Source organism: Melanerpes formicivorus, unplaced genomic scaffold, assembly GCF_026170545.1.
Source record: "Melanerpes formicivorus ecotype bairdi unplaced genomic scaffold, bMelFor1.0.p_v2 SCAF_182, whole genome shotgun sequence".
NCBI lineage: Eukaryota > Metazoa > Chordata > Aves > Piciformes > Picidae > Melanerpes > Melanerpes formicivorus.
The window spans coordinates 23,215-42,408 of NW_027142534.1; the positions used below are offsets into that span (position 1 = coordinate 23,215).

The 19,194-nt window shown below is 53.9% G+C and overlaps 1 protein-coding gene across 5 annotated transcripts in view; it reads right to left on the reverse strand.

Annotated features, from left to right (window-relative positions):
- Nucleotides 1-1,617: 1,617 nt before the first annotated feature.
- LOC137457533 (zinc finger protein ZFP2-like) overlaps nucleotides 1,618-19,194 on the reverse strand; it is a 30,506-nt gene continuing 12,929 nt past the window's right edge. For 2 of the 5 annotated variants that reach the window (XM_068169401.1, XM_068169398.1), the window contains one exon: nucleotides 1,618-5,682. In XM_068169401.1, the coding sequence (XP_068025502.1) occupies nucleotides 4,188-5,657 (1,470 nt within the window). In that variant the 5' untranslated portion in view covers nucleotides 5,658-5,682 and the 3' untranslated portion in view covers nucleotides 1,618-4,187. Of the gene's footprint in view, nucleotides 5,683-6,261; nucleotides 6,326-6,379; nucleotides 6,439-13,966; nucleotides 14,201-19,194 lie in introns of those variants that run through there. The other 3 variants (XM_068169400.1, XM_068169399.1, XM_068169402.1) reach the window with 3 other exon arrangements.

A 19,194-nucleotide genomic window follows, 5' to 3' on the forward strand; every position in this document is an offset into this window, starting at 1 on the left:
ACTGAGCAGAACTATGAATATTCAGGATGTCATCTCCCACCCAGCGAAGAGGCCTTCTCACTCTTGCTGTCTGCCCACAGGTAATTTCCTTATCTGTGGAGATAAAGCCTGGCCAGCCCTACCCTCATGGGTCAAGGGAGGACCTTGCTGACACTAAACACTTCTATGATGTTTGACCATCTTAGGAAAAGGCAAAGGTGTGACATTCATGCCCTTGAAGCAGGTTGTAAAAGACAATGCTGAAGATTGGGTTTGCTGCATTTGTAGGTCTGTGTATCTTAATCCCTGTGCAGTGTGTTCAGGGCAGAACTGGTATGGTTAATCTTCTTTATTAATAAGAAAAGGGAAATGTAAGAATTGAAACTGGAAAAATCTAGGTTCTCCTTTGAGAGATCAGGCAGGAAACAAAGAAGTGTTGTGCTTGTAAGTTCAAAACTGTGGGATGAAACCTCTCTGTCTGAAAGAGGCAACTGTCCTGTTTTTGCCTTGACCTGGTAAGATAAGTGGGAAGCAATGCATGCTTGTTATTGTAGTGTAGCTGCAAGGCTTGTTCTCTTTACCCATATTTTATGTCAGTTGTGTTAGAATGAGCTAATTGGTGCAGCTCTGGGCTTTTTATCTTTGATGTGTTACATCACCCATTTTTGTGCAGGTATAAAAGGACCCTCAGATGCTCTCATAAATGTCTTCAATTATCACACTGGAGTTCAACCAAGTGAGTTTCTGGTTGGCAAAACAAAGCAATCTCATGCCAGCAGCATTCAGTGATTTATCTACTGACCATCAGTCTGTTAGACACACTGCGGGACAGAAGAGGGAAGCTATAGATTCCTTGATCCTTATCCATGGCCATGGGTGTGAAGACTGTGATGAGATGTGTTGTTACCAGGGTGGAAACAACCTCTTATCAAAACTGGACTGCTGATTTTATTGATTGCTTTTGCTGTAAAGTTAATTTTACCTTGCTTGCTTTTATGTATGCAAAGAATGTGAGAAAGGTCAACCAACAGTGTGGTCTTATTAGCAAAAGGAAAAGGGGAAGATGTAGGAGAAGGGTTGTTTTCAGATAGCTTTGGGACAGCTATGTTTTGTCTTGAGTCCAGGGATATAGACCTTATCAGGAACTGAAAAGAAAGCCCAGGCAGGACTGGGCTGGATATGCTCAGAAGCTTGTTTGCTAGGATTAACCTATTGTATGCTTTGCTTAAGTGCATGGCAATAGAAATGTAACCAGAGTGTGACAACACTGTGTGAGAAGAATCTGTAAGTTAACTGTAACACAAGAAATGGCTTTGCTGGGCTTCACAATAAAGGTTTTCACTTGGAAACATCTTGGCTTGGAAGCCGTGCTTGTGGTGACCCTGTGCCACCACAAACTGACCCTGTGTGTTACTGCACCAAGGGGCTTTCCATTGCCCAAGCAGGGGTTTTGCTGTTTACTGTGGACCCTGTGCTTCCAATAGGAATTCTGCTGCCCCACCAGTGCCCTTCAGTCATTCCAGGGAGTGTGAGGTAGGAGAGACAAACCTTAAATGTGTTTTAGCTCAACCTTCTGTCATGACAGAGAAGGTTCCTTTAAGGATCCCCTCAAATAAAACCACAATGGAACTAAGGAGCTGTTCTCAAACACACTTTTATCTTTGCTTCTGAGTGCCAAGGGAAAATAGAGAAGTATAGGAAAAGAGAAACAGGGAATTCAAAAGTAAGGGATTCATAGCACCAGTAGCATCCAGCCCTGTGTACCAACTAAAGTATGCTCCAATCAAAGGTGCCAGCACCTCTGGCTCATGCAGGATGTTGTTCTTGGCTCACACAGGAAAACAACTTTGCAGCTTGGAGTTGGTCAGCTGAGAATCAGAGGCTCTACACAGGGCCCAGCAGCTGCCCTTGTTTGCAGAACAGCAGCTGCAGGATAGGAAAAGAGGAGAAGCAGGGAATTCTAAAGCAAGGGATCAGCACCATCTGGCATCCAGCGCTGGCTCACCAGCCCTAAAGGCTTCCCGTAGTGGGGCAGCTCCACATCCCCAAGTTGCTCTCACAGTTTGAGAGTTTCCCAGTCCCACCTGCAGCTGCACTTCCTTAGCTGCTTCCCAGTTCCTTGCCCAAGTGCCCTTCTGGGGTTCCCAAGGATCAGTGCTGGGCCCCATGCTCTTTAACATCTTTACTGATGATCTGGATGAGGGCATTGAGTCCATCATCAGTAAATTTGCAGATGACACCAAGCTGGGGGCAGGAGTTGATCTGCTGGAGGGTAGAGAGGCTCTGCAGAGGGACCTCGACAGGCTGGACAGATGGGCAGAGGCCAAGGGCATGAGACTGAGCACATCCAAATGCCGGGTTCTACACGTTGGCCACAACAACCCCATGAAGTGCTACAGGCTGGGGTCAGAGTGGCTGGAGAGCAGCCAGGCAAAGAGGGACCTGGGGGTATTGGTCGATGGTAGGCTGAACATGAGCCTGCAGTGTGCCCAGGTGGCCAAGAGAGCAAATGGCATCCTGGCCTGTATCAATAACAATGTGGCCAGCAGGAGCAGGGAGGTCATTCTGCCCCTGTACTCAGCACTGGTTAGGCCACACCTTGAGTCCTGTGTCCAGTTCTGGGCCCCTCAGTTTAGGAAGGATGTTGAGTTGCTGGAAGGTGTGCAGAGAAGGGCAACGAAGTTGGTGAGGGGTTTGGAGCACAAGCCCTATGAGGAGAGGCTGAGGGAGCTGGGGTTGCTTAGCCTGGAGAAGAGAAGGGTCGGGGAGACCTTATTGCTCTCTACAACTACCTGAAGGGAGGTTGTAGCCAGGTGGGGGTTGGTCTCTTCTCCCAGGCAACCAGCACCAGAACAAGAGGACACAGTCTCAAGCTTTGCCAGTGGAGGTTTAGGAAGAAGTTCTACACAGAGAGAGTGATTGCCCATGGGAATGTGCTGCCCAAGGAGGTGGTGGAGTGACCATTGCTGGAGGTGTCCAGAAGACTTGGCAGGGTGCTTGGTTGCATGGTTTAGTTGATTGGGTGGTGCTGGATGATAGGTTGGATGCAATGATCTTGAAGATCTCTTCCAACCTGTTTTTTTCTATTCTATTCTCTGCACAGTGAATAGCCCCAAACTGGGCTTGTGCCAGTTATTTGTGGGACAAAGTCTCTCCAGCTGAAGACCATGACATTTGCACAGGCACTTTCAGCTCCCAATGCAGCATCTTGAGCACAGAACTTGTGGATTTGTGCAGCAGCTCAGTCAGCTCCAGCTTGCATAGCAACAGCTCACACTTCTGCCAGGCACACTGCTTAGAGCTGCAGCACTAAGTTCAGAGCCAAGTGTAAGACAGACATCCTGGGGGAGCATTTCTGGGCACTGTAGAGAGGCACAGCATCCTTTCTTGCTGTGATTTCACTCTTTACACTCTTAAATATCCTGAAAACTCCTCAACACTCAATCTCTTCCCACTTCTGGGTGGATGAAAAGACTGAGGGAAGCTCCAGGTCAGCAGGAATCCATCAGGAACACTGCTGAGCTAGGGAGAAGGCTTTTGGAAGCTCCAGGCCTGCTGAAGAGCAGCAGAGTCCTCTAGTGGAAAGCTGACAAAAGCTCTCCAAGGGCTTCCAAAAACCTCCCTGAGATCCCCTCTACACCCTCCAGTGATTCTGAAAATCAATCCTTGAACCTTCCAGACTCCCCAGAACACCTAATATCCCTTGAGACAATGAAAAAAACATTCTATGTCCCTGAGAACACTCCCAGCAAAACACTCTCCAGACACTTCTGACGACCTCACTCTTACCTCCCTGAACTGGACACACAGCTCCAGACCCATTCCTAGGGAGCAAATACTCTCAGCATTTTGGCATTGTGGGCAGGAATGTCTAAGATACAAACAATCAGACAGGATTTGGGTAACTTCGACCTCGTATCAACAAAACTGGGTAATGGACAGATGATTTTTTTACCCCAGGGAGACACAAATTGGAGAAGGACCAGACAAACCCTGGTAAAGCTCTGCCCAGCTCCAATGGCAGCTCCGGCTGTGCTGATGCAGCACTGTAATTGTTCTCATCAGCACTAGTTGGTGTTCAGGAGGGCAGGAGGTGTTCCTGCTGGAGCCCCCAGCCTCTGAGAAATGCAAAGGAAAAAGGAGGTGATTTGGTGTTGGAAAGGCTCTCTCAGAGGAATCATGATTATCCCGACAGATTCTGGGTGGATCTAGTTATGAGTCCCTTCCAGTGCTGGCTGATCGCTGGTGTGGGTGCGGCGGTGCCTGCTGAGGAGGCATTTCTGGGTGAAGCTCTTGCCGCAGTCAGGACATGTGAAAGGTTTGTCTCCGGTATGCACACGACGGTGCTGGATTAGCTTGAACCTGGAAGTGAAGCCCTTGCTGCAGTTGGCACAGCTGTACGGTTTCTCATCGCTGTGGATGAATTGGTGATGGATGTATTTAGTGCTCGTGGTGAAGCTCTTGCCGCACGCAGCACAGGGGAACAGGTTCTCTCCAGTGTGGATACGGCGGTGGATGATGAGGCTGGAGCTGTGTTTGAATGTCTTGCCGCAATCCCAGCAGCTGAAGGACTTCTCAGTACTGTGCACCCTGCGGTGCTGGCAGAGGGCAGAGCTGTGGGTGAAGCTCTTGCCACAGATGGCACAGCTGTATGGGGTCTCACCGCTGTGAATGAGTTGATGCTTGATTAAATCAGAGCTCCTGGTGAAGCTCATGCCACAATCAGCACAGGGGACCAGCTTCTCTCCAGTGTGGCTGTGGCGGCTGCTGGTGAGGTTGGAGCTGTGTTTGAATTTCTTGCCACAGTCCTTGTGGGTAGAGGCCTTCTCACCGGTGTGGGTGAGGTGGTGCTGCCTGAGATGATAGCTCCGGATGAAGCTCTTGCCACAGCTGTCACAACTGAAGGGCTTCTCACTGGTGTGGGTGAGGTGGTGTCGCCTAAGAGCACAGCTCCGGCTGAACCTCTTGCCACAGCTCTCACAACTGAAGGGCTTCTCACCGGTGTGGGTGAGGTGGTGTCGCCTGAGATCACAGCTCCGGATGAACCTCTTGCCACAGCGCTCACAACTGAAGGGCTTCTGACCAGTGTGGGTGCGGCGGTGGATGGTGAGGTCAGAGCCCAGTGTGAACGTCTTGCCACAGGTATCACAACTGAAGGGCCTCTCACCGGTGTGGGTGCGGCGGTGGTGGAGGGTGAGGGCAGCGCTCCATTTAAAGGTCTGGCCGCAGTTAGCACAGGTGAAAGGTTTCTCTCCAGTGTGGATTACACAATGCCGGAGGAGCACAGACTTCCAATTGAACCTCTTGCCACAGTCACCACACACAAAGAGCCGGGAGCCAGCATGGGGGCAGTGGTGCTCCACCAGCTCTGAGCCAGGTGGGAAGCTCTGCCCACACTCAGGGCACTGAATCAGCTGCTTGAGTGGCACAGAGGAGCCTTCTCTGGCTTCATCCTCCTCCGTATATTCTTTCTCCTCATCCTGATCAGCTTCATCCTCATCATTATCCTCTTCATACTCATCCTCCTCATTGTCATCATTCTCCTCAGCATCATCATCCTCCATCTTGTAATCTTTTTCCTCCTCCACTCCCTTGGTGCTGCACTTGGGCTGGTCCAACTTGATCTCTGGGTGGTGCTTCTCTTCCCAGCTCTTGTCTGGGTCCTTCTGTGAGGCCATACTGTAGCAGAAAGGGGTCACAGCTCTGCAATAGGGAAGATGGAAGCACCTGAGCCCAGGACCAGAAACCCTCAGATCCTGCCTGGGTCATGACAATCCCTTACTCCCAACACCTCCCAACACCCAGCTGGAGGAAAGAATGCAGCAGGAACCTCAAACCTCAGTTTCTTCCACAGTGTGGGGTCAGACCTCTAATACCTGTGCTGAGACCCCAGACTCCTGTGATCAGTGCCCTGAGGAACCCTGGGACTTACAAGTGCTCTTGTCCAACTCTCCTCTCCTCCTGGCAGCACTGGCAGGGAGGATCCTGGCCCAGGCCCTGTCCTTTGATCTCTCCTGGCTCAGACAATGAAGGCAGCAGCACTGACCAAGGAACACCAAACCACCTCCAACCTTCTCTCACCCTTCATATCCCAACCCCAAACATCACCTCCTGCTACACAACTGACCCTCATCAGCCTGCAGAGTTCCCAGACTCCCACCACAGCTGATGCCCTTCAGAGCCTCTGGAGAGGTGCAATGTGGTGGGCAGGATGTGCTGGAGGAGGTCCAGAGGTGCCCCAGGGGCTGGGGTCCTGCTGTTGCCCCACTCTGAATTTCTTACCTACTAGGCTGCTCCAAGGGACATATCTGCAAACTCTGCTCTTCCCCAGCACACAGGGGCAGGGCTGATGGAGGAAGAGGGACACAGAGAAGCAAAGGGCTTAGAGGAGAGCACTGACCTGCAAGGGATGGTTCAGCACTGCCCAGGACCAGGCAGCAGAGGACTTCAGCAAGGCCTTTGACACCGTCCCCCATAGCAAACTGCTGGCCAAGCTGTCAGCTTGTGACTTGGACAGCAACACTCTAAGTTGGGTTAGGAACTGGCTGGAGGGCCGAGCCCAGAGAGTGGTGGTGAATGGTGCCACATGCAGCTGGAGGCTAGTCACCAGTGGCATCCCCCAGGGATCAGTGCTGGGCCCCATCCTCATCTGGATGAGGGCATTGGGTCAGTCATCAGCAAATTTGCAGATGACACCAAGTTGGGAGCAGATGTTGGTCAGTTAGAGGGCAAAAGAGCTCTGCAGAGGGACCTCGACTGACTGGACAGATGGGCAGAGTCCACCAGGATGGCATTCAACAAATGCAAGTGCCAGGTGCTGCACTTTGGCCACAGCAACCCCATGCAGACCTACAGGCTGGGGTCAGAGAGGCTGGAGAGTGGCGAGGCAGAGAGGGACCTGGGGGTACTGGTCAATGGTAGGCTGAACATGAGCCTGTGATTCTGTGTGATTCTGAGTTTTGCTGGGGGCAGCTCCCAAGCCCAGCAGCACAGGCACAGCACACAGCCAAGGCTGCTTAAGAGGGGAAGCCTCAACAAGTGCAGACTCAGCTCCTTGCCCAGCACACAGCCTCCAGCACACAGCTGCAGGCCAGCACCACAACACAGCTGCCTCCACACAGCCTCTCCCAGACCCTGCCTGCAGCGTCCTCCCACTGCCTGCCCAGGTCTCTGCTGCCTGCAGCTGCATTTGACAGCAGATCTTGCTCTGGTCCCAGCTCTCCTCCCTGGCCCTGCCTCTACCACACTCACTCTGTGCTCAGCTCTGCCCTGCACACACCTCTCTGCTGCTCACTCCCCAAGAGAAGATGACAGCAGCCCTCAGGACACAAAGGGACCTTCATGATCTCTGGAGATGCAGCAAAGGGGGAAGGGACTTGGGCAGCTTCTTGCTAAACCTTTTCAGCCCTCACTGGGATGCTGGAGGAGTCTCTGGCTCCTGCCCAAACCTCACACCTCCAGCACCCTTCACACACCTGCAGTCCAAAGAGACTCAGTGGAAAGAGTTTGGCTTCCTTCTCTCCCTGACCATTTCTCTCAGCTTTCTCTTTGCAGTTCTCCTGGAGCTGCCACTCCACATCCCCAAGAGAAAATGAGGTTCGATGGGAGGGCACAGTGCCCATGGGCTGTTGTTCATCTCCCAGCTGACACAGGCAGAGCTGCAGCACAATTCACTCCTTTCAGCTCCTGAAATGCTGCCAGATTCTGCCATTCCCTGCACACACATTTGCCACCTGGGCCCTGGATCCTTTTTGGGGGAGACAAGGCCTAATTCCTGCCTGAACACTCCCAGGCCTTTCCCTCAGTTCCAGCCCATCCATGTTCCTGCTGCATTGGCTGTCCCATGGCCCTGTCTCCTCCACCTCCCCTGCCACTGTAGCTGGAAGGGTGGAGTGGGAAATGCTGTGGCTGAGGAAGCATCTAAGGAACTAGGCTGGAAGCAGCAGCACAAGAATGGAAGGGGCCTGAGACTAAAGGCTGGGATCAGCTGGAGGGCTGAAAGAACAGCACCAAGCCAAGGGGGGGTTACAGATGAGGGCTGGGGACGGACCCCGCAGCCACCTCAGGCAGCAACTGGTGAGAGAAAGGGGACAGAGAGGGAGTGAGACCTCAGGTGACTCCTGTGCGGCTAGGAGCCCTGAGTGGCTGCTTGGGCTGTGCTGGATGTCAGGAGGGGTCAGAGGACTGTTCTGAGCCAGGCAGGGTTTGCAGCTTTGAGCTTCTGGGCTCGGCTGCTGCCAGCACCATTGGAGGTAGGAGCCAGGCAGAGACACACAGCTCCTGCACCCACTCTTTACAAAGGAACAGCACAGGCTCTCCAACCTCCTTTGCCCTTCCTCTCTGCTCCCAGGAACATCTTCTGGGATCTCTCTCTGCAGAGGAGCTTTGAGGCCTTGGCAATGCTGCCAACTGCAGCCTGCAGTGGCCTGGCTCACCTGGCAGCTGCCTACCAGAATCTGTAACTGCATCTCTTGGGTATGGGGGGAGGAGGGGCAGAGAGGCATGAGGGAGGGGGAAGGCATTTAGGGGCTGGGGTTCTGGCCTGCTTTGGTGGAGCTTTGGAGGAAGCTTTGGCCTAGGGAGGTTGCTTGGGTCCCATGGCCCAGGCACACTATGGACTGTTGTGGATTTGATGCTCTGCACTGTAGGATGCAGCTCTGAACAGCACAGCCATGGAAACTGCCCAATTCTATCCAACCCCCTGGGCACAGCTTGGCATCAACTCCTTTCACAAGGCTCAAAGAGAGCCTCTCTGCCTCCTTAAACCTAAGACAATACCCTGCAGAACAAGTTGGAGGAGCTCAAGGGGACAAGCTGCAGAGGGGGCCCAGGGCAACCTCCTGAGCTTCAACAAGAGCAAGGGCAGGGTCCTGCCCCTGGCCTGGCACAATCCTCACAATCAGGACAGGCTGGGGGAGGAGGGGATAGGAAGCAGCCCTGAAGAAAAGCACTGGGGGGTGCTGCTGGACAAGAAGCTGGACAGGAACAGACAGGGGGAGCCTGCACCCCAGAAGGCCAAGGGCAGCCTGGGCTCCACCAAAAGCAGCAGGGCCAGAGATGGACAGAGGCCATCCTGGCACTTTGCTCTGCTGAGACTTCACCTGCAGCACTGCAGCCACCTCTGGAGCCCTCAATACAGGAAGGACAGGGACCTGATGGAGAGGGCCCAGAGAAGGGACACAAAAAATGATCAGGGGCTTGGAGCAGCTCTGCTACCAGGACAGGCTGAGGGAGCTGGAGGTGTGCAGCCTGGAGAGAAGCAGAGAAGACTCTGGGGAGTCCTAAGAGTGACCTTCTGGTACCTGAAGGGGTCTACAAGAAGGCTGCAGAGGGACTGTTTGCAAAGCCTGCAGGGACAGCACCAGAGGCAATGGCTTCAAACTAGAGCAGAGCAGATTGAGATTGGAGGTGAGGAACAAGTTCTGCACCAGGAGCCTGCTGGAACACTGCAACAGGCAGCCCAAGGAGGGGCTTGAGATCCCCTCCATGGAGACGTTCAAGGTCAGGCTAGACAGGGCTCTGGGTAACCTGATCTAGTGCAGGATGTCCCTGCTGACTGCAGAGGGGCTTGGACTGCATCACCTTTGCAGCTCCCTCCCAACCCAAATCACTCTAGGATTCTAGGAGTCTAAGTGCATCCTCCAGGGAGAGCAGGAAAAAGATGAGGCAGAGGAGGACAAGGAAGAGGACAAGGAGGAGGAGAACCAAAATCCCTTCCAAACTCCTCCACAATTCTGCCAAATTCCTGGAAAGCTCTTCCAGCTCTGCAGAGAGCTGAGGGAGTTGCTAGGCTCAGGGATGTCTTGCACACTCTGCACAAATGCTCCAGAAGCTTTCCAAGTGCCCTCAAAACCAGAAGCACAGCTCTGCTGGCACACAATGCCAGGCTGCAAGGGACCCCAAGGCTCAGCTGCACCAACCTTGCCAGCTGACACTGGACTGGAAAGGAGCTGGCCCAGCCCCCTGCCAAGCTGAGCCTTCCAACTCTGCCCTGCAGGGGAATCCACCACTGCCCTGGGGAGATGATTCCAATGGCTGACTGGGAGGGAAAAGCTTTTGCCTCTGCAGGGCACTGTTCCACTGCAGCTCAACTCTTGCAGCAGCTCTCTGAGATCTGCCTTTGGAGCACCACAAACTCTGAAGCACTGCAATGAAAAGCAGCTGACTTTCAACTTCCAACTGGCTGAACTCTCTCATTTTAAATTCAAGGCAGGGGCCAAGCTCACACCCAGCTCCCAAGCTCACACCTAGCCCCCAAGCTCAAGAACCAGCAACTAAGGTCAGAGTCAGCTCCCAAGCACAAGAATCCCAATCTAGAAATGGAGAACCAGCTCCCAAGCTCAGAGCCAGCTCCTAAGTTTACATCCAGGCCCCAAGCTCAAGAACCAGCAGCTAAGATCAGAACACTTCCCAAGCTGAGAGCCACCTCCAGAGCTCACACCCAGCCCCCAAGCTCAAGAGCCCGCCACTAAGGTCCAGAACCTAGATCAAAAGTGCAGACTCAGCTCCCAAGCTCAGAGCCAGCAACTAAGGTCAGAATCACTTCCCAAGCTCAAGAACCAGCCCCTGACCTCACAGACAGGCCCTGAGATCAAGAACCAGACCCCAAGCCCAGTGCCAGCAACTAAGGTCAGAACTGCTTTCCAAGCTCACACCCAGCCCCCAAGCCCAGAGCCAGCAACTAAGGTCAGAACACTTCCCAAGCTCAGAGCCAGCTCCTAAGTTCACATCCAGGCCCCAAGCTCAAGAACCAGCAGCTAAGATCAGAACCACTTCCCAAGCTCAGAGCCAGCCCCCGAGCTCAAGAACCAGCAATTAAGGTCAGAACACTTCCCAAGCTGAGAGCCACCTCCAGAGCTCACACCCAGGCCCCAAGCTCACAAGCCAGCAAATAAGGTCAGAACCACATTCCAAGCTCAAGAGCCAGCCCCCAAGCTCAAGAGCCAGCCACTAAGATCCAGAACCTAGATCACAAGTGCAGACTCAGCTCCCAAGCCAGCAACTAAGGTAGAATCACTTCCCAAGCTCAAGAACCAGCCCCTGACCTCACAGACAGGCCCTGAGATCAAGAACCAGACCCTAAGCCCAGAGTGAGCAACTAAGCTCAAAACCTCTTTCCAAGCTCACATCCAGACCCCAAGCTCACACCCAGACCCCAAGCTCAAGAGCCAGAAAATAAAATCAGATCCACTTCCCAAGCTCAAGAGCCAGCAGTTAAGGTCAGAACCACTTCCAAGCTCAGAGCCAGCCCCCAAGCTCCAGAACTAGCAACTAAGGTCAGAACCACGTCCTAAGCTCAAGAACCAGCACCCAAGCTTCAGAACCTATATCAAAAGTGCAGACTCGGCTCCCAAGCTCAGAGCCAGCAACTAAGATCAGAACCACTTCCCAAGCTCACACCCAGCCCCCAAGCTCCCAAGCCAGCAACTAAGGTCAGAACCCTTTCCAAGCTCAGGAACCAGCCCCCAGGCTCCACTACCAGCAACAAAGGTCAAAACCAAGGTCAAGAGCCAGCCAGTAAGGTCAGAACCACTTTCCAAGCTCAGAGCCGGCCCCTAAGCTAACAACCAGCCCCCAAGTTCAAGAGCCAGCCCCTAAGGTCCAGAACCAGCAACAAAGGTCAGAACCAAGCTCCAGAGCCAGCAACCAAGGTCAGAGCCATTTACAAGCTCAGGAACCAGGCCCTGACCTCAGAGACATGCCCTGAGGTCAGGAACCACACCCCAAGCCCAGAGCCAGCAACTAAGGCCAGAACCCTTTCTAAGCTCACACCCAGACCCCAAGCTCAAGAGCCAGAAAATAAAATCAGAACCACTTCCCAAGCTCACACCCAGCCCCCAGGCTCAGAGCCAGTTTCACAACTTTGCTTATTTCAAGTTCCCTTCATTGCAGTTCTGCTAAGTGTCCAAATTCAAGCACTCAGAGAATGCTTTGGGCTGGAAGGCACCCCAAAGATCAGACAGCGCCAACCCCCTGCCATGGCCACAGACACCTTCTACCACACCAGGCTGCTCAAGCCCTCATCCAACCTCACCCTCAGCAGCTCCAGGGAGGGGGCAGCCAGCACCTCCCTGGCCAACCTGCTCCAGGCTCTCACCACCCCCACTCCAAACAATTTCCTCCCAAGCTCCACTCCAAATCTGCCCTCCTCAACCTTCAATCCAGACCCCCTCAGCCCATCACTCCCAGCCCCTCACAAAAGTCCCTCTCCAGCTCTCCTGCAGCCCCCAGCAGCTACCATAAGGCTGCTCCAACCTCTCCCCACAGCCTTCTCCTCTCCAGCCTCAACAGACACAACTCTTACAGACCAGCTCCACAGGGGAGCTGCCACAGCCCTCCCACCACCCCCATGGCCTCCTACAGACCCCCTCCAACAGCTCAACCACCTGTCCCTCTTGGGGGCACCAGAGCTGCACACAGCACTCCAGCTGGCAGCACAGAATGCTGCCAGCACAAAAACCATTGCAGCAAAAGCCTCAAGCTGTGCTCAGCTGAAAAAAAAAGGGACCTCAACTTGGCCACAAGAGAAAGGACCAAACTGAGCCAAGACACTGAGCCAACACCCAAGGCTGCACAAAACAACCAACAGCTTCAAGCAATAGCAGACCTGGGGCTGGGCTGCAAAGCTCTGCAGAAGAAAACCACTCCAGAAGGGCTCCAGGGCCCCAGGGATTGCAAAGCCCAGGCTCTCACTCTCCTCCTGCACAAGGAAAGCTTGACTTGGCCACAAGAAGCCAAACACTTCCCCACACCAATCCATGCACACCACTTGACTTTCAACCTCCCTCAAGCAGCACTTCCTCAGCCCACAGCTCCAGCAGCACACCAAGGCCTTGAAGGCTCTCCTGCACTCCACAGCTCTCAGCCACACCCACACACCTTGGCCACCCACAAGCCAAGAAGCTTCCTGCTCACCACTTCTCTTCCCAAGCCTCACCTCCCTTTGGCCCTCTTAGCACACCACCAACTAACCCCAAAAGGCTCCAGCTGACAGCACTGCTTGCAAGAATCCCAGGCAATTCCAAGGGCAGACTATGAGCCCACAGGCAAAACCCAAACCTTTCCCCTCTCCACAGGACTCTCTCCTATTTCCCATTCTTGCCAGCACCTCCAGCACCTAAGATGCATTTGCTCTGGGGCAGGTTCCTCACACAGCTACAAAATTGCCTGGCCTGGAAAAGACCTCTCTGAGCACTAACGCCAACTGCCAGCCCCAACACCACCAGGGACACCAAATTGACGTCAGCCGCGGGCTGTGTGCGCGGCGCCATTGTAGTTCAGTAGCTGCCTAGTGGCTGTGCCCACGGCGCCATTGTAGTTCAGTAGCTGCCTAGTGGCTGTGCCCACGGCGCCATTGTAGTTCAGTAGCTGCCTAGTGGCTGTGCCCGCGGCGCCATTGTAGTTCAGTAGCTGCCTAGCGGCTGTGCGCGCGGCGCCATTGTAGTTCAGTAGCTGCCTAGTGGCTGTGCGCGCGGCGCCATTGTAGTTCAGTAGCTGCCTAGTGGCTGTGCGCGCGGTGCCATTGTGGTTCAGTAGCTGCCTAGCGGCTGTGTGCGCGGCGCCATTGTGGTTCAGTAGCTGCCTAGCGGCTGTGCGCGCGGTGCCATTGTGGTTCAGTAGCTGCCTAGCGGCTGTGCACGCGGCGCCATTGTGGTTCAGTAGCTGCCTAGCGGCTGTGCGCGTGGCGCCATTGTGGTTCAGTAGCTGCCTAGCGGCTGTGCGCGCGGTGCCATTGTGGTTCAGTAGCTGCCTAGCGGCTGTGCGTGCGGCACCATTGTGGTTGAGTAGCTGCCGTAGCTGCCTAGCGGCTGTGCGTGTGGCGCCATTGTGGTTCAGTAGCTGCCTAGCGGCTGTGCGTGTGGCGCCATTGTGGTTCAGTAGCTGCCTAGAGGCTGTGCATGCGGCACCATTGTGGTTCAGTAGCTTCCTAGCGGCTGGTTGACAAAAAAAACAACAAAAAAACCCCACCCAAACACAAAAACCAAACCTCAAACGTTGCATCATGGTCGTCACTCGGATGAAGGGTAAAAAAGCAGCATCTGCCCAGACAGAGCTGTTTTACCAGCATGCTGGAGTCCAGGCTCCCAGCTGCAGAGAGTGCTTCAGCCTGGCACTTGGAATAGAGGGGGTTGGAGAGGACTCCTGTGTCAGGTGTGAGCAGGTGAATTTTCTCCTCAGCCTGGTGGCAGAGCTGAAGGATGAAGTGGCCGAGCTGAAGGAGGAGGTAGCTAGGCTAAGGACAATAAGGGAAAGTGAAAGGGAGTTAGATTTGTGGGAGAAAGCTCTGAAAATCTCCCCTGCTGAGGGAAGGGTCCCTGAAAGTGGAGAGGGATGGATGCAGGTCCCTGCAAGGGGTGGCAAGAGAAATCCACCCCAACCCTCTCCTCCTCCTCCTCCTCCGCTGCCTTTGCATAATAAGTATGAGGCCCTGCAGGCTGAGGGCAGTAAGGATGAGAGGGCTGAGGCTGAGGAGCAGCCATCCAGAGGGGAGCCTAGGCCCAAGCGGTCCCCACCAGCTATAATGACCAGCTCCACTAAGAAAAGGAGAAGGGTTATAGTTGTTGGGGACTCTCTCCTGGGAGGTACTGAGGGACCCATATGTCGTCCTGACCTAACCCACAGGGAGGTCTGCTCCCTACCAGGGGCACGGGATAGGGACATTGCAAGGAGACTCCCTAAATTAATCCAGCCCACTGACTATTACCCTCTGCTGGTGATACAGGCTGGGAGCGATGAGATTGACAGGAAGGGCACCAGGGCAATTAAGAAGGAATTCAGGGCCCTTGGACAATTGATTGATGGGGCAGGAGCTCAAGTGGTGTTCTGCTCAGTTCCCTCAGTGGAAGGGGTGTACACTGAGAGGAATGGGAGAACCCACACCATCAACAATTGGCTCAGGGGATGGTGCCAGAGGCAGAACTTTGGGTTCTTTGACCATGGGACAACTTTCACCACATCTGACCTGCTGGGTCCCAATGGGGTGCATCTATCTAGAAGGGGTAAGAAAGTCGCGGCACTGGAGTTGGCAGGGCTCATTAGGAGGGCTTTAAACTAGGTCTGAAGGGGGTGGGTGAAGCAATCGGTCCCTCTGCAGAGGAAAGAGTAGGGCACAAGGTAGGGTCAGTTGAGAAGTCAGGAACCCAGCTGCAATGCATGTACACCAATGCACGCAGCCTGGGCAATAAGCAAGAGGTGGAGGTCCTGATCCATCAGGGTGACTATGATGTAGTCGCCATCTCAGAAACTTGGTGGGACAACACCCACGATTGGAGTGCTGCACTGGGGGGCTACAGGCTCTTTAGGAGGGACAGGCGAGGGAGAAGAGGAGGAGGGGTGGCTCTGTATATTAGGGAGTCACTCTCTGCCACACAACTTGTGGTGGAAGTTGAGGGAGTTGAGAGCCTGTGGGTTAAAATCAGAGGGCAGCCCAACAAATCTGACATCCTTGTTGGAGTCTGTTACAGACCACCCAACCAGGATGAGGAGGCTGATGAAGTGTTCTACAAGCAGCTGGAGGCTGCCTCAAGATCATCAGATCTTGTCCTTGTTGGTGACTTCAACCTCCCAGATATCTGCTGGGAACTTAATTCAGCAGGGAGGAGGCAGTCCAGAAGATTCCTGGAGCGAATGGAGGACTGCTTCCTGACACAGCTGTTAAGTGAGCCTTCCAGGGGACAGGGTCTGCTTGACCTGCTGTTCTGCAATAGGGAAGGGCTGGTGGGAGATGTGATCGTGGGAGGCTGCCTAGGGTGCAGTGACCACGGGATAGTGAAGTTTTCAATATGCAGGGAGATAGGGAGGAGCACCAACAGAACCTTCACTTTGGACTGCAGGAGGGCAAACTTCAGCCTGTTTAAGAAACTTGTCTGCAAAGTCCCCTGGGTACCAGCCCTCATGCACCAAGGGGTCCAGGCTGGTTGGACCTACTTCAAACAGGAGCTCTTGAAGGCACAGGAACTGGCGGTTCCCACGTGCCGAAAGGCAAGCCGGCGGGGAAGGCAACCGGCCTGGATGAGCAAGCAGCTCCTGGAGGATTTAAGGGGGAAGAAGAGGCTGTATCACCTTTGGAAGGAGGGGAAGGCTTCTCGAGGTATGTTCAAGGAAGTTGTTAGATTATGTAGGAATAAAATTAGGGAGGCAAAGGCCCAGCTGGAACTGAAGCTGAACACCTCTGTCAAAGGTAATAAAAAGCATTTTTATAAATATATTAACAATAAGAAGAAGGGCAGGAAGAACCTGCACTCCCTATTGGACCTGGAGGGGAACACGGTGACTGAAGGTGAGGAGAAGGCTGAGGTCCTGAACACCTTCTTTGCCTCAATGTTTAACAGCAAGGCAGGAGTTCAGGACGAGTGGCCTCCTGAGCTGGGCAAAGGGGTCGGGGAGCACTGTAATGCTCCAGAAATTAGTTCAGGACCTGCTGAGCCACTTGGACACTCACAAGTCCATGGGACCAGATGGCATCCATCCTAGGGTGCTGAGAGACCTGGCAGATGTGCTAGCTAGGCCACTCTCCATCATTTTCCTCCAGTCCTGGCTCACAGGTGAGGTCCCAGGTGACTGGAAACTGGCCAATGTGGTCCTCACCCCCAAGAAGGGTCGGATGGAGGAACCTGGAAACTCCAGGACAGTCAGCCTGACCTCAGTGCCAGGGAAAGTGATGGAGTAGATTATCCTGGAGGCAATAACTGCGCACCTGAAGGTTGGCCAAGGGCTCAGGTCCAGCCAGCATGGATTTAGGAGGGGCAGTCCTGCCTCTCCAACCTGATCTCCTTCTATGATCAGGTGACCCGTCTGGTGGATGTGGGGAGGCCTGTGGATGTGGTCTACCTGGACCTCAGCAAGGCCTTTGACACCGTCCCCCACAGCAAACTGCTGTCTAAGCTGTCAGCTCAAGGCTTGGACCACTACACTCTGTGCTGGGTTAGGAACTGGCTGGAGGGCTGGGCCCAGAGAATGGCAGTGAACGGTGCCACATCCAGCTGGCGGCCAGTCACCAGTGGTGTCCCCCAGGGATCAGTGCTGGGCCTCATCCTCTTCAACATCTTCACTGATGATCTGGATGAGGGGGTCGAGTCAGTCATCAGCAAGTTTGCAGATGACACCAAGTTAGGGGCAGATGTTAGTCAGTTAGAGGGTGGAAAGGCTCTGCAGAGGGACCTCGACTGACTGGACAGATGGGCAGAGTCCAATGGGATGGCATTCAACAAGTCCAAGTGCCGAGTGCTGCACTTTGGCTACGGCAATCCCATGCAGAGCTACAGGCTGGGGTCGGAGTGGCTGGAGAGCTCCCAAACAGAGAGGGACCTGGCTGTGCTGATCGACAGCCACCTGAATATGAGCCAGCAGTGTGCCCAGGTGGCCAGGAGGGCCAATAGCATCCTGGCCTGCATTAGGAAAGGTGTGGCCAGCAGAAGCAGGGAGGTCATTATGTCCCTGTACTCTGCTTTGGTTAGGCCGCACCTTGAGTACTGTGTCCAGTTCTGGGCCCCTCAGTTTAAGAAGGACATCGAAACACTTGAACGTGTCCAGAGAAGGGCAACAAGGCTGGGGAGAGGCCTTGAACACAAGCCCTATGAGGAGAGGCTGAGGGAGCTGGGATTGTTTAGCCTGGAGAAGAGGAGGCTCAGGGGTGACCTCATTGCCCTCTACAACTACCTGAAGGGTGGTTGTAGCCAGGAAGGGGTTGGCCTCTTCTCCCAGGTAACCAGCACCAGAACAAGGGGACACAGTCTCAAGCTGCACCAGGGGAGGTTTAGACTCGAGGTGAGGAGGAAGTTCTTCACCGAACGAGTCATTCAGCATTGGAACGGGTTGCCCAGGGAGGTGGTTGGGTCATAGTCCCTGGAGGCGTTCAAGAAGAGATTGGACGTGGCACTTGGTGCCATGGTCAGTCATGGGGTCTGTGTTGATAGGTTGGACTCGATGATCCTCGAGGTCCTTTCCAACCTAAGTGATACTGTGATACGGTGATACCATGGCCCCATGGCCACACCTTGCTGCAACACCTCCAGGCATGGCTGCTCCACTGCCTCCCTGGGCAGCCTCTGCCAGGCCCTGACCACTCTGGCACCAAACTCATTCCTCCTCCTCCTCTCCAACCTAAGCCTCCCCTGCCACAATTTCAGGCCACTTCCTCTCCTTCTACCACCTGAGACTAGGCACAAGAGCCCAACCCCCACCTCACTGCAGCCTCCTTGCAGGCAGCTCCAGAGGCCAAGATGTCTCCCCTCAGCCTCCTTTTCTCCACACTAAACACCCACACCTCCCGCAACTGCTCCTCTCAGCCCTGCTCTTCAGACCCTTCCCCACCTTTCTTGCCCTTCACTGCACCTGCTCCAGACCCTCAAAGTCCTTCTTGGAGTCAGGGGCCCAAAACTGACCCCAGCATTCCAGGGGTGGCCTCCCCAGGGACCAGGACAGGAGGACAATCCCTGCCCTGGCCCTGCTGGACACAGCAGTGCTGAGATTTGCAGAGCACTGCAATTGCTTTGCTCACTTGCAGCAATCATTTCCTTCCTTTCCCAGCTCATTACACACCAAAGATCAGCAAGGGAATTACTTTGTATCATAGTATCATAGTATCAGTCAGGGTTGGAAGGGACCACAAGGATCATCTAGTTCCAACCCCCCTGCTATGGGCAGGGACACCCCACACTACAAGTCAGGCTGGCCAGAGCCTCGTCCAGCCTGGTCTTAAACACCTCCAGGGACGGAGCCTCAACCATCTCCCTGGACAACCCATTCCAGGGCTTCACCACTCTCATAGTGAAGAACCTTCTCCTCATATCCAGCCTGAATCTCCCCACCTCCATCTTCATTCCATTCCCCATTCCATTCCCCATTCAGAGCCAGACTCTCCTTAGTCTTCCAACCCATGACAGAGACACAATGCTGCTGTGCTTGGGGTAGATGGGGAGATGTGGTCTCCCAAGGAACGTGCCCAGCTGAGGAAGATAAATGTGCTGTAGATACATGCTACATGTCCATGTTGTAGAGAAGGGCTCTCCATATAAAGAGAAGGAACGCTAGAATAGAACTAACCAGGTTGGAAAAGACCTGATCAGAACTAGAACTGGGAAACCCAAACCTCATGCTATTTTCTATGTATTGCAGAGTGGATCTACTCCACACAAAGGTCTGAAGTGCATGGTCTTCTCAAGTTTGCACAACAGAGCTACACTGGAGGAATGGTTGAAATTCACTGTGCACCAA